Consider the following 14088-nt stretch of genomic DNA (forward strand, 5'->3'; position numbering starts at 1 on the left):
TCTGCTGAGTTTGTAAACTGAATGTTTTTTTTTTGTAGTTTTTTTGGTCAGCATCGTATCCTTTTTTTGTAAGTGGAGAATTTCTCAATTCACAATTGAAGCAGCATGCAAGCTTTTGAAGATGGAACGGTCCGCTCATTCCTTGCCAGTTTTTTCTTCCCTTCGTTTTCTTGGCAATGTAAACAAATCACAATGTCTTGAGAAATGTGATATAGTAATTTAAACTGGGCGCAAATGACTGATCAGATTTTTTTTAATTGTTTACAAGGTCATGAATATGTTCAATAAATAGACTGTAGTATCACTTTTACTGTATAAACTTCATCTTTTTTTACATGCAGTCCATAAAATTTTCATTTGACGGAATAATTTACCCTGTTATGTATATATACAAATAGATATTTTCTCTTTATTCTCTTTTTTAAACTCTTCAATAAAATCTATACATTTTATACACTATCTCCCTCTTTTAATGGTCAATGTGCATACACATGAAGTGTCTATCCTTATAAACCGCCAGCCGATCTTCTTTTTGCTATCCATGGTAAGCGCTCGCACGTAGGACTGGGTTGTCCTGCATTGGGAATTATAATGCCGCTTGTCTATTCCTCTGCAGCCCTCCTTTGTGTACCCCATGGGGTTGCATTTGGTCTCATAAAAGTATTGCTTCAGTTGGCCATTGGGGACAGGGACCTTTTCCATGACGGTAACTGTCTGCCCAGACATGTCTATTGCCGTCTTTTTATCCACAGCTGTCACCCACTGGCTAATACTGTCACACACGCTGAGCTCTCCACGCCGTGAGGGATCGGAGTGTCGCCGCACCCTCATGGACATATTAGCGGCATCCAGATAGTTTTTGTATTCCTCCAGAAGAAAGAGCAACGGCGGCTCCAAAGGCACTTGGTTGCTGATCATCACCCGCGAGTCGTACAGGTCGACATCCTTGGTCTCTGTGGTGACCACAGACGACGGACCCCCACCTCCCTGGCTCTTATCAGCCCCCTGTCCCAGCTGTGCCGCCTCTCCTTCCACTTCCAGTAGCTCCTCTATCACTTGCTCAAATGTGTCTGTGAGTGAGGGCAGTTCCACGCGCTGGCCCGGCCCGCCGCCACTCTGTGGAGTCCCGTGGCCTCGTGCGGCCGTCGCAGCAGCGCCCAAGTAGCCTTCCGTCCGATGGCCCCGCATGCCCGGGGCATCTCTCAGGGGCGCAGCTCTCATGCAACTGAAGTATGAAATAACCATAGTAAGGAACAGGATGGTCATCACTCTTCTAACCTGGTGGAACTGGAGAGGGAGAGAAAGACAGAAAACAAGGGGGAAGGAGGGAGAGAGAGAGAGAGGGAGGGAGGGAGGGAGGGAGGGAGAGAGAGAGAGGAGACAACACCATTAATCAAAGAGCATTTTCTATAAAGTTAGCTTATCCTTGATCCAAAATGCACCATCTAAACCTCTCCTCTTATTTGCACCCTCCACTCTTTGTGTTGCGAGCCAAAAAGAGAGCCAGTAGCTTTGATATAATCACAGCATGTTTTTATTAAAGTGATACTGGCACTGTGTCATCGGTGTTTTCAAATTGTTTGCAAACTGTAATCATTCTGTTCCTATGTGAGGTCTGGCTTAGATTTCTATTTGTTGGCAGCAATGTACAAAAGCTGTGCTGAGCATCAGAGAGGCTGCTTATTACAAAAGATAAGATTACACAAATAGATGTCAAAACATCATTACAAGGCTTGTTATTATTCATGCGCTTTTTTATGCTACCGGTGTGTTAAACTGCACGGTTTGTTCCTGAGTGTGCAGACGTGTAGTTTTATAATGGCCAAACCTGTCATTCATCTCTCACTGCCTGAGTAACTGTCTTATCCGTTTTGAAAGCTCAAGCCTCCCCCTTATGACTCTATACTTTACAGAAGACACAGTGGACGTTCACATTGCATCTATAGTAGTTGCCCGGATTTCTGATTCTGATATTGATAAGCTGAAAGAAGGGACAATCCGAACTAACACAGAAATGACAAAATGTGGCTGTCCATTGACATTGTGACATCATTTTCTGAGCTCGTGTAACATCATCCATGACACTGTCACACTAACAAGAGTATCAACACTTTAGGAGCTTCCAGCATGGACAGCACTTATTGACTGAAATGCTGTGTTTGTGTTAGTTCTGACAAATACTGATGTTGCAGCATTATCCCTATTATTACAAAACAAAATCTGATCTGGGTTACACAGCGCATCTCAGTTATGAATGGGAACCAGGGGTTTGTGAAAGGGACACAGTTTGAATTTGGCAGGTGGAAAGAGAGGGAGAGAGGGAGAGGGAGAAGAGAGGAAGAGAGAGAGAGAGAGCACTGCAGGATGAATTAACAGGATGTCATGAGGAAAGTGTATGACAGAGGGATGTGTCATCCTGCCTGCACAGTATCAGAGCGAAAGAGAAGCCAAGCGCTTGCCAGGGTTAACAAACAGCCGCAATGAGCCATGTGTAGCTGCAATACTGCACACACATCCTTAATGACCAAAGTTCCTGAGCACATACGCAACTCTTACCTCTGAGAAGCTCTAAGATTCACAGCAAATCAATGAACTGGTGGACATCCAACAGCCTGAGATATGAAGACAACCATAATGCAAAAAAAATAAATAAATAAAAAAAGACAAAAAAAAACTAGATCTTGCTTTCCACAGGGGCTCATTTAAAAATAGCCCGGCTGAGGCTTTGACTGCACTCCGCATGTCCCAGCCTGACACAGGAAAACACACCGAGCAAACACACTCCTGCCTCCACTCTGAATGGACACGAGGACCTTTACAGTAGGGAGGAGCAAAGCCCCACCATAAAAGCATTTGTTTCATTCTTAATTGGTATCTGGGGCTGTGGCTGCAATTAACCGACACCGCCGTGACTGCCATAGTGATATCTCGTCTAAAAATAGATGTGCTGGGAGTCTCACAGTCTCTATTCAGAATATCACATCCTTCTTCTTAATGAGCCACTCATTCCCCGAGCTCAGTGACGTCCTCCTCCTGTGTGTGTGAGTGTGTGTGTTAGAGGGAGGGCATGGGGAGGGGCGGGCTTCTATGTGTTTGCACTGGGATGAGGGTATTTTTCCTCTAACCAACTAAAACAACAATGTTAACAAAGCCAGTCATAAAGAGAAAATCATCCATATGTCATAAAATATTGGTCATGATTTACTAATATTTGTTCCAACCCAGGATTCTTAACCCACCAGCAGTGTTAGGGTGTTGCTTCCAAGAACAGAAATTCTTCTGTGAGGCTTCCCAGCAGATAAAATCATGGAGGTTTACGGGATTCAGGCCAGTCACCAGCTTTATGTGTAGGATGCATTTAGGCTGATATTATTATCAGCATCGTGCTCAAATGGTTCCACTTCCACATGAGGGAAATGAAGGAAGAGGGCTGATTACTGTTAGGCGTCAAACTTCATGCTGGAAATGGTGCAGACGAAGAGTGCTGCATCTTCCGTAACAGACCACAGGGGTAATATTGCAGTAGCAGGGGGTGGAGAGAGTGCCAGCGTCATTTCGCAGCATAACAACCACAGATGACGTCTCTTCCAGGTCTCCATCGGGGAGAGAATGGAGGGGAGGAGGTTGCTGGGGGTAATGCCACTCAACATTGTGCAATTGCATGCCGTTCCCCCGGGTATCCTCACACCGGGAACAACAGATGATTTTATTTCTATCTCTGTGATTTCCTGTTTCCATCAGGACAATCAATATGGCTTATGCTCTCAATCAACATCCTGTTAAAACGCAATAAAGCCAATGAATCATTTAATTGCTATGGGACTGGCGGAGAATCTCTGGCTTATATCTGCTGGAGGCTAAATGTGACAAATGTTTGGTTTGCTTCTGTTTTATACATCCAGCAAAAGGAACATTTTATGTGGATTTCACAGTTAATAAAAGAAGTGGCTTGAGTGTTAACATAATGAGCATGAATAATGAAGTAAGAGAGGAATAAAACTGCTGGGTTTTTTTTGGAGGAGCCTGCAGACGACCTTTCTAACAATATGCTGGTGATTTCTTCTGTTGTTGTTTGAAATTAATCATTTAATGAAATCCTATCAAATAAATACAAGTTTCACGTAAAGCATGGTAAAATAAGCATAACACTAACATAACAGCTGAAGCACTGAGCCAATAATATGAACTAGAGGGAAACAAAGCCCGCAATAACTGCTGCTCAAACACACCTAGGGCATGAAACACCCCAAACAATAGGAGCAGGTGAGTCTGTGGACTCTGTCAACTGTTTGGCTTGGACGTCTCTAGATGACCACCTGTTCATCTGCTTTGAGAGCACGGCTGTATGGCAGGGATATGTAACTTACCCTCGCATTTATTCTTTGTTCCAGGTGGGGATTAAAGTGATAAATGCCTGCTTTGACAGACGCTGAAAAGTTTCTCTAAAGCATGAAAGGACTAGCATGGCTAGTATTATTACACATTCAGTAATGCTCCCCAGCCTCCCTGCACATGTCAACACACTTTATGGCTTCATCTTTTCGTAACAGCATGCATGATATCTTATAAGCCATTACAGAGGGAAAGGAGCCACGAACAGGAGAAATGAACATGTGCTCGAGACATTTGAATAGAAATGTGTGACCTATAGCAAGATTTGTTCTCTGCCTCTACCACTGCTCCCTTGTGGGCACCCGTCTTTGTTCAATTCCTCCAGAACCGTGTGGGCCTGAGCTATTTACCTGGCAACATGTTTCGTCACATTCGGCATATAAAGCACACAAAGCCAAATGTACAAATTGGAACAAAAAGGAGAACCGCAAATAATTTGTAAATGTTTATCCCAAGACCCCTTGTGTACCACAAAGCTACAGTTAACACAGGAATTTGGACTTAATTGAGTTGGTGCTTGTAATGGCAGACACATGTGGAAGCTTGCTTCCCTGAGATCTGTTTTTAATCTGAGACAGCTTCAGAGCACGTTTAGTAATGGATGATCATCACTACGGATTATGTCTGGCCTCCAGGCCAACCCCAGCCACTGCCACAGAAAGCCCTGCATTCAAATACCTGCTGAGTGATTTATGTTATCCAAATGAGCTGCTGCCTCCCTCCAACACTCAGTGTGCAGCAGTGGACAACTGAAGAGAACCAAGAACCAGTGATATAGCAAATCATGAATGAATTACTCCGTGCCCATCCAAAAATGTGAAAATATCTTATAAAAAAAAAAAAAAACTCTAAATAGGAGGTTGAATGCACTGTTTGTTTTATCTCATGAATCACCGGCACTGACACAAGCCACTGAAATGACAGAGCTGCGAAGTTCGCAACTTTGAACACTAGATGGCGCATGAGACCGTGAAATAGAAAGCTCCTTCTCTTCTTCCCTTCCACAGACAGACAGACAGACAGACAGACAGACAGACAGACAGACAGACAGACAGACAGACAGACAGACAGACAGACAGACAGACAGACAGACAGACAGACAGACAGACAGACAGATAGATAGATAGATAGATAGATAGATAGATAGTATTTTTCCAGGGCGCACAGCCAAATATGTTGCGCGTAATTGCAGCTATAAGCCATGAAGTTCACTTGTGCGCCACTGAGTCACGATTCCAAACAAAAAACGTGTCCCTAATTTTCATTTTTTAGAAACTACATCATTAATTCATCATTAAATCATCATCCAGTCACTCGGCCCTTGCGCATGCCGCTATGCCGAATAATTGTTGAAGTAGATCCCTTCACAAGTAGCTGTCACAAACGAGCCAGTTTTCCACCTCTCTATAAAGCGGATTTTGGATTAATCCGTGTTTATTCTCAGAGGTTCATCGACACGAGTATGCAAACCCCAAAGAGTATACGCAATAGTGTATGTTGGCCGCCAAAGCTGGCCGTTCAGGTCTCGGGTTTCCCATAAAGTCTTAATGAGTTCATCAAAGTTTTCCCTCTGCAAAACAACAGGACCCAAAACTGTCTGGAGTTGTGTTTTTTGTTCATTTGTACACAACGGTGGATGGTCTGTGGTTGGATTATCAAATACAGACGAACACCCCGAAGAAAATAGTTTATTGGCGCTGTTTATGCGCGTAAAGTTGTCGTAAAAATGTCCAAACGCGGGTGATTTCATACAGACGCACGCTGGATTGTTTCCACTTTGTTACTCGGGAGGAAAGAAAAGCTGCTAATGACCACAATGCTGCTCCAATAATGAAACAACAGTGTTTTCTTTTCTTTCTTTCTTTCTTCTTTTTTTTTTTCTAACTCGAGATTACATCTGCTGAGCTGGTGCTCTCCACTGGAAACCCAATCAACATAATAACTCCGTTTTTTTATTAATGAACAAGCGGATAAGGTTACACATATCCCCTCTCGGGCTGCGCCGACGTCTGATCGAGCTACTTTTAACCCCCCCCCCCCCCCCCCCACAATTCAGCTCCTCATCCCCCCCCCCCCCCCCCCCCTCCCCACGCACACGCGCGCGCATTTACACACACATACACACACACCAGCTGTCTTTCCCTTAAGCAGCATCAAGCAAAGGCGAAAGTGGGTTTTTTTTTTTTTTAAAAAGAGAAGTTCTGTGAGAACAAGCAGACATACCTTTCACTGCCCAGTCGTAAAACAGACCATTCAACAGGACAGCAGTGTCATCTGGGATGTTTAGGAACAACTTCCCTCAGTAATTTTACTTTAAGCGATATTTTCCTTCTCTCGTACTCTCTCCCGACCAGCTTCAGGATATCGCTTCAGCTTTGGAGCAAATAGATTAAATTATTGATGGTGGAAATTGCATGGCTGAGGTAATGCACTCCCATGGCTGCGCGGCTCCTTTGCAGATCGTCTGGAACTGAAGTTGTCGCATGTTGAAAAGCCGCCGCTGCAGCAGCACCACCACGGGATGAGAGAGACCTCTGGAGCTGAAATGAGGAGCCTCTTTGCAACTACAGTAACTTTACTACACAATGACGCTGCAACATGTGACCTGCCGCTGGCTGACTGGTCGCCACCAAACTCCTGTTTAAACAGCCCCGAAGGCGGAACTATTAATGCGCTTTCAGTGAGCATTAAGTGGCTTTTTAATTTGTATTTTTTGTTTTGTTTGTTTGTCCGCATACCGTGCAGCCTGCATCCACACCATAATGTGTAGCAATATACAAAGCACAAGTGACGTGAAGCCTCTCCTCTTCCGTATTTCTTTTTTCTTTTTCTTTTTCCACACAGCTTAAATAACTGGCATATTTTTGAAGGGCTTTGCATAACAGCGCGTCTACACCAAGTCGTGATACACACCGTGGCCTATTTGTGTAAAATTAGACGGAGAATTATAAATAATCATTTCTTGTTGCAGGTCTGCAGATAGAGAGGTGAGTCACATTTAAAGAAAGAAAAAAAAAAAAAAAAAAAGCTCAAGTGAAGGAGTCCTACGTATTTGTCTGCGCTATCCCATCATTTAATCTATTTTATATGACCAAAAGCCTGTTTCCTATGTCACAATCTTTTTGAATTTAGATGCTGACAGTTAATGGAGGCTGACAAAAAAAAAAAAGAAAAAGTGAACTTACTGAAACAATTCTCTTTTTAAAGTGAGCCATCTCCACAACAGATGGATGACTCCCCTGCAAGTGCTCTGCAGTGTAGTAACCAGCTTTCACAGGTTATTATTATCAAATGTCAGCTAAACAAACCTGTTTAAATTATACACACAGAGCATCCGCAGACAATAATGCCGCTTTGCTTCTCGATACTCTGTTTCCCCTCATCAGGAACAAACTGGGAACAATTCATTCCCTCTGTAATGTAGAATTCAAATAAAGATGTCAGTGGAGGCACAGCCTTTCAAAGGGTGATGAACGTTTGGAAATTCCACCTCTGATGAATACAAGAGTGAGCATAATGGAGAAATAGCAGCTCATTATCCTAGTGACTTGGCCCTGGTCCAGTGCAAAGATTGATTGTGATGTGTTTGCTATATTGCCATCATGATTCTTCCCTGCACGAGCTTATGAGCTGGAGAGCTCTTGTTTGGCATGTAGCAGTATAGGAGTGGATGCTCACACCTGCTTAATGAGTCACTCCCACCTCCAACACACCCAGGGACATGCCAAGATAGATATAGCCCTCCCTGAAGGCTCGCAGGAGGTGAGGGCAAACTCTGGATGACAAAGACTTGCATCAGCAATCACTGAGCGACATGACTCCAAAGAGGATTAAAAAAATGCACACTGCACAAGGGGGCTGTTCCAAACAAGTAATTCATAAATAAATCACTTGGCATCTCATTAGAAGAGCAAAAACAACAACATGGTCCCTCTCATTTCTGCAGATACAGCACATCTGAAGGTGGTGTATCAAGAGAAGTCCTTTGGTTTGCATGTGTCCGAGTCAGTAAAGGCTGAATTTCTGAATGAGACGAATATAATTTATAATAACTGTGGGAAACAAAAAAAGGGGGCGGAGGGGGGGGGGGGGGGGGGGGGGGGTAGAGCTGTGAGAAGTGTTAGAATCCTTTTGAGTCATCCAGTTGAGCATCAAACAGAAGGACAGCAGTGGCCTGTTAAAAGACGACCAGGAGTCATTGTGAAAACTGCTAAACCACTATTTCACTGAGACTGGGGTGTTAGATTTCTAAAGGTTTAAGATTTCGGCGGCAGGGACAATGACTTCAAACTATCCGAGGTGTTGGGATGCAGTCCCCTTGTCTTTGCATGTCACGTCGCAAATTTCTTCAGGTTTTAAAGATCACATTCATGGCTGAACACATGTGATGTGCAGTATCGGATGGATAGCTCTCTCCTCACATTTTCCCTCCCCGCTCACCAACATCTTTTTTGCTGTTTTGTGCAGCAGTAAGAAGAAAACAACCACGGGAGCTGACAACACGACACACTTGTATAACCTTTCAAGGCTTCTCTTGCCAAATGCAGCACGACGCTGACAGGTCCGCACTGCCGAGAAGCTTCGCTTAACAAGTAGAATTATGCCTCCTTGTGCGGGAGAAGAACCATGTAGCACGGACGAAATGACATTTTGTGAAATGTCATTTTCACAGGGGATAAAGGAAGGCGAAGAGGGTATTTTGATCAAAGTGAAATTGCATTCCTCCTCGAGGAGCAAACACGTCAGCTGAGAAAACATTTTGTTATGAGGTTTGGATGACGTCAAAGCGGGTCGAAGGATGAGCTCCAGAACAGTTGAGAAAAGTCTAAAATTGGTAAACACCGTAAACTGAGCACAGGCCACTTTTAATCAGATGTTGGAGTGAGGAGCTAATGTCATCCCTCCTGTGATGACAATAACCTTTAATGTAATCATCAGGCAGACACAGCACACTAGTCCTCTAAGCCTCATATATACACTCCTCCCTCCACACCCTGGTACAGCTGATGCCTTATTTCTATAGTGACTGCCTCTGTCTGTCTCTTTTATTAGCTCCAGCATGGTTCAATGTGAAATGAAAAAACACATATCATGCCACAATTTCACGTGGAAACATTGGAATCCATCTGAATTTAAAGTTTTAAGGCTTCAACCTTAACTAACACCATTGCTCAAGAAGCAGGGTGTTTGATTTGCTATCCCAGCACCAAAAGCAGCTCGAGAAGCTCTTTAACTCCCCAATTAAAGACAAAAATGACACTATTTTAATTCCGCTCATGACTTTATCCAAGCTTATTGACATATTGCGAGTTTACATCACCCAGGCAACACAAATACATGTTTTATTGTTTGAGGGAGTTGCTTGAATCCAGTGATGTGCTGCATGTTCACATGCTGAGAGACACACTTGAATGCTTTGCTGGAATGATCGAACAGTTCCGCGCGCGCACACACACACTCACACACACACAGCATCGTGAAACCTCGTTGTCCCGCAGTGGTCCGACATATAAAATATCTTCACAGTAACAATAAATACATCTCCACGGTAGATTAATAACTGATCGTTGGCTTGATCGATGAAAAAAAAAACAACTCTGGATTTCGAAGAACTGATAATTAAAGGTTTGGGAAAAGGTTCAAGGCTTCGCCTCCTGCCAGAACTTGTTTAAACAAGCCTGTTAATTGGATGAAGGTGTTGGTGATGAAGATGATGGTGTGGTGACTAAAGCAATTGCTGCGATGGTGGCGGTGCGATGTAGCCTACATTTCCATAATGATTAAGATGATTAATTTTCGCTCTAAATATATCGTGACGTCCGACGAGCCGTGAGCGGAGATTTCCGCCATCTATTTACCCCCAAATAATCAATAAGCCCCGTTTTATGATTTAAATTCAGCTTGGACGATAGGCAAGTTATTGTCATTTCATGAATGAAAACGTTTGGGCAGCGTATAGCTCGGCACAATCCGGAATCGGGAATGTATTTTAGAAGAAATACCCAGTGTTTCTATAAAAAGAAAATTGAGCGTCATTAATATAAAACCAGATTTCGCCAAATCCCTTTCGCTTCCTGAATTGATCGCAACGAGTGAAAAAAAAAAAAATCGACACACAAAGGCCAACATTTACCAAATGAGAGGGGAAAAAAACCATTAGCTGCACGAGATTATTAATGCTATGTTTATTTCTGCATATTGCACGTATTATTTCGTTAAAATTAACAGGCCTATCGAAAGAAATTCAACTGATTTTTGCAATGAAAACCTACCATCAGGTTTGTTATTGACGCCCACCTCAACTCTGCAGAGCTGAGAGTGCAGAGGGAGAGAGGGAGAGGGAGAGAGAGAGAGAGAGAGAGAGAGAGAGAGAGAGAGAGAGAGAGAGAGGGGAGATTCTCGGTAAAGATAACACACGCGGAGACGCACGCACACAAGGCGCGCGCGCACGCAGGCGCACGCCCGCACACAAGCGCACGCAGCCCCATTTATGGACTGATCCGCTGACGTACATTGCAGAAAAGTGCTATAAAAAAACCTTCATACATACAAAGTGTGTCGTGCCACCCCACAACCCCTCCTAACCCGCCTCCGCTCATCCCTCCTCCTCCACCCAACACGCCCACGCCCACACCATAATCCCACGTCTCAGTAGAAAATAAAAAATAAAATAAAAAATACTGCTACATGGCCAGAAAAAAAAAGACATTCTGCAAGGTTAAATATTAAATTTGCAAACAAGTACATCCGGCAAAAGATGGTGCAATAAAAAATAAAAATAAAAAAAAGCTCGAACCCCACCCACAGCATCTATGAATAAAATGCAAACGATTTTCTTTAAAGGCAAATTTCTAGGTCTTAAAAAACCTTCATCGGTTCGTTGGATAAATCCCCAATCTGTCATAATTCCTGCAATCAATAGTTCATCGGTATTGCAGATTGAAACGTGGTTATTATATTGGCGACGCAGTCTTCATTAAAGAAGCGTTTTTATGATTGTCGGGCAGCCTATAATAAGTAAGATGATCTATTTTGGTTTCGGTGTCTCATGAAATGAGAAGTTATAGGTTATATTACGCCGAAACCGATCTACACACATTAGATTGCTGCGTTGAAATGACCGAAAACGCTGCCTGAAAAGTCCCATAATTCAAATGTAATTAGGAATTCACTGGACGCATTCATATTGTAGTATTTATACGAAAATTCAGCATGCATGAGGAATCTTGATTAAAACAGGACAGCCAGTGGGCGTTGGGGCTTTTCTCTTCTCTTCCTGTTGTTTTTGCAATGCAATTGCTTCGTCTTGGATCAGAAATCTTAAATCTTTGACCAAAGGAAAAAAAGAAGAAGCAGGGTGGGGGGGGGGTGGGGGGATGAGGGGGGGGGGGGGGGGTGATGGTGGATGAGTGAAGGATGGAGAGTGAGAGAGAGAGAGCGAGAGAGAAGGCGAGAGAGAGGGGGAAATAGACAATATCCACCGCTTCTGCATCGGTGCGAGACGAATTTTGAGGCTACAAGTCCTTCAGGAGAGCAGAGAAATAAAATCCCAGCAGTTTTGGTGCGATGATCACCTCAATCTAAAAACAGGCATGCATGATTTCACGCGTCTTTCAATTAGAATGAGGAAAAAAATGGCAAAACACGAAGAAAGAATGAAAAAAAAAGAAAAGAAAGGATGCTTCCCGGACAATTGAAAATCAAGCCATCTTATCTCTCCCCAGCTCATTCAGCCATAACATCTGTCAGTGGATGGACTCAGACCACGCCCATCTTTATTATAATATGACACAGGAATAAAATCACAATTTGTTCAGTGTAAAAAAAGAGCCCGGCTTTTGGCAAATTACACGATTTCCCAACAAATCAAGAATTAATTAATCGTTTCTTGATTCACCCCCCACCCCCCCCCCCCCCCCCCCACCACCCCTGTTTTTTTTTTAATTATTCACTCGTAGTCTTGACAGGTCGACTCGGAGCCGTGTACAGACAAAAGAGGGGGTAGGGTAGCAGGTGAAGTGAAAAGCACCTTATGAATGAAACCGTGGAGCGGTCGTAGTAAAAACACAAGTGATTTGATGGCGATGACGGGAGGGGGGGGCGATGGAGGGAGGGAGGGTGGGGGTGGGAAGGGGGGTAAAGAGTAGGGCTATTTTTGGTCGATAACAAAATCCAGAGGGTTTGACATCAAGACAAAACATGAATGCAGCAGACCAAACAAGAAAAAAAAGGATAGATAGATAGATAGATAGATAGATAGATAGATAGATAGATAGATAGATAGATAGATAGATAGATAGATAGATAGATAGATAGATAGATAGATAGATAGATAGATAGATAGATAGATAGATAGATAGATAGATAGATGTTTTTTTCCCTGACAATTTGATGATATGCACCAGCATCAGTGCTCGTGCTGGAAGGATCACTGCAGCGTCTTAAGTCCCATATTGGAAGCATGATTAGGCACAACGCAACGATTACGCAAATTATGTTGCAGCAGGCAGTGTTCGGAAACTCCAAAAACGTTAGAAAAAGAAGAAGAAGAAGAAAAATAAAAGAACTCTCTTTGTAGAAAAAGAAAAATCCCACAAGCACGAAAACGAGTCCCGGTCTCAACGTTTCACACGACTTAAAGCCAATGTGAACGTGCAGGCGCCGGTAATGTCTGAATATAACTTGGATTTTAAAGGCATACGAGGATGGTTTGTCTAAACGAGGTATTTGTTCACCTGGATCGGATTTCATCTCGGAGTTATTTCGGTCACTGATGTCCACAATTAACACACAGTGCCAAAGCGAAAGGGCTGCATGCTGTAGTTAAAAAGCCCGAAGTTCATATAGAGGAAAAGCCAGAAGAAAAGCCCGTGAAGACAAGAATTTAAAAAAAAAAAAAAAAAGAAGAAGATTGACATGAAAACAATGGATTGTGCTCTTACCTTTACAAGGGCTGACAACCACTATGTGCGTGGTTAGATCTCCGCGACCAAGACTTGCATGTCCCAAAGTTTAACGCAGTGTGGGGGGGCTTATAGGTACCGTGAATGTGCTGTGCAAAAGACCAGACGCCCTAACATTTTAACTTTCACCACTGCTATACAAAAAACACATTTTAAAGCACAAGCTCCTCTAATGGCAAGCGCCTTTCTCTCTCTCTCTGCCTCTTTTTCTCTCTTTCTTTTTAAACTAACTGTTTTCTCTCTCTCTCTCTTTAGAATCCCGTTTATTTCCCGTTTACAGACCACAGGCTCCTTCAGAATAAGCTTACCAAAAGTTGAAAAAACAATCCCAGGTTTGGCAAAGGGGGGCTGGGAAAAGAGAGAAAGAGAGTTGGCGTCCACTCGGCGTTTTAGTCCATGCACGACTCCGGTGCCTCTGTCCAACGTGCTGAAAGCATAACACAGCCAGGGTAACTATGAGGGGGCAAGAAAATATCTATATACTTTTGTTTGAGTGCCCACTTTAGAGACTGCTTTTTTTTTTTCTCTCACTCTGCTGCTTCCCCGCGTCTTGTCACGTGTATTTTCCCACCCCTTGCCAAACCAGTCCTGTTAATATTTGATCACATATTGGTCGGACATTTCCTTCCAGGATAACAGCACCTATATGACAAACGCCGGTTCACTCCAGTGTATGGTCGCCTTAAAAAAACAAAGGGGGAAAAAAAAAAAGAAAAAAAAAAGGCTACACTCT

At 43.3% G+C, this 14088-nt stretch overlaps 1 protein-coding gene across 2 annotated transcripts; it reads right to left on the bottom strand.

Moving 5' to 3' along the window:
- Positions 1-236: 236 nt before the first annotated feature.
- Positions 237-13812, bottom strand: bdnf (brain-derived neurotrophic factor). Of its 2 annotated transcripts, none has more exons than XM_080458564.1 (2): positions 13335-13812; positions 237-1287 (listed from the first exon to the last, which is right to left on the bottom strand). In XM_080458564.1, the coding sequence occupies exon 2, from the start codon at positions 1264-1266 to the stop codon at positions 457-459; it is 810 nt and encodes a 269-aa protein (XP_080314690.1). In that variant the 5' UTR covers positions 1267-1287; positions 13335-13812; the 3' UTR covers positions 237-456. The 2 variants fall into 2 exon arrangements, with proteins under 2 accessions (XP_080314690.1, XP_080314691.1); XM_080458565.1 differs by lacking the exon at positions 13335-13812 and adding an exon at positions 6616-6946.
- Between the last annotated feature and the right edge of the window lie 276 nt (positions 13813-14088).

Source organism: Lipophrys pholis (assembly GCF_963383615.2).
Source record: "Lipophrys pholis genome assembly, chromosome: 2".
Taxonomy (NCBI): Eukaryota; Metazoa; Chordata; class Actinopteri; order Blenniiformes; family Blenniidae; genus Lipophrys; species Lipophrys pholis.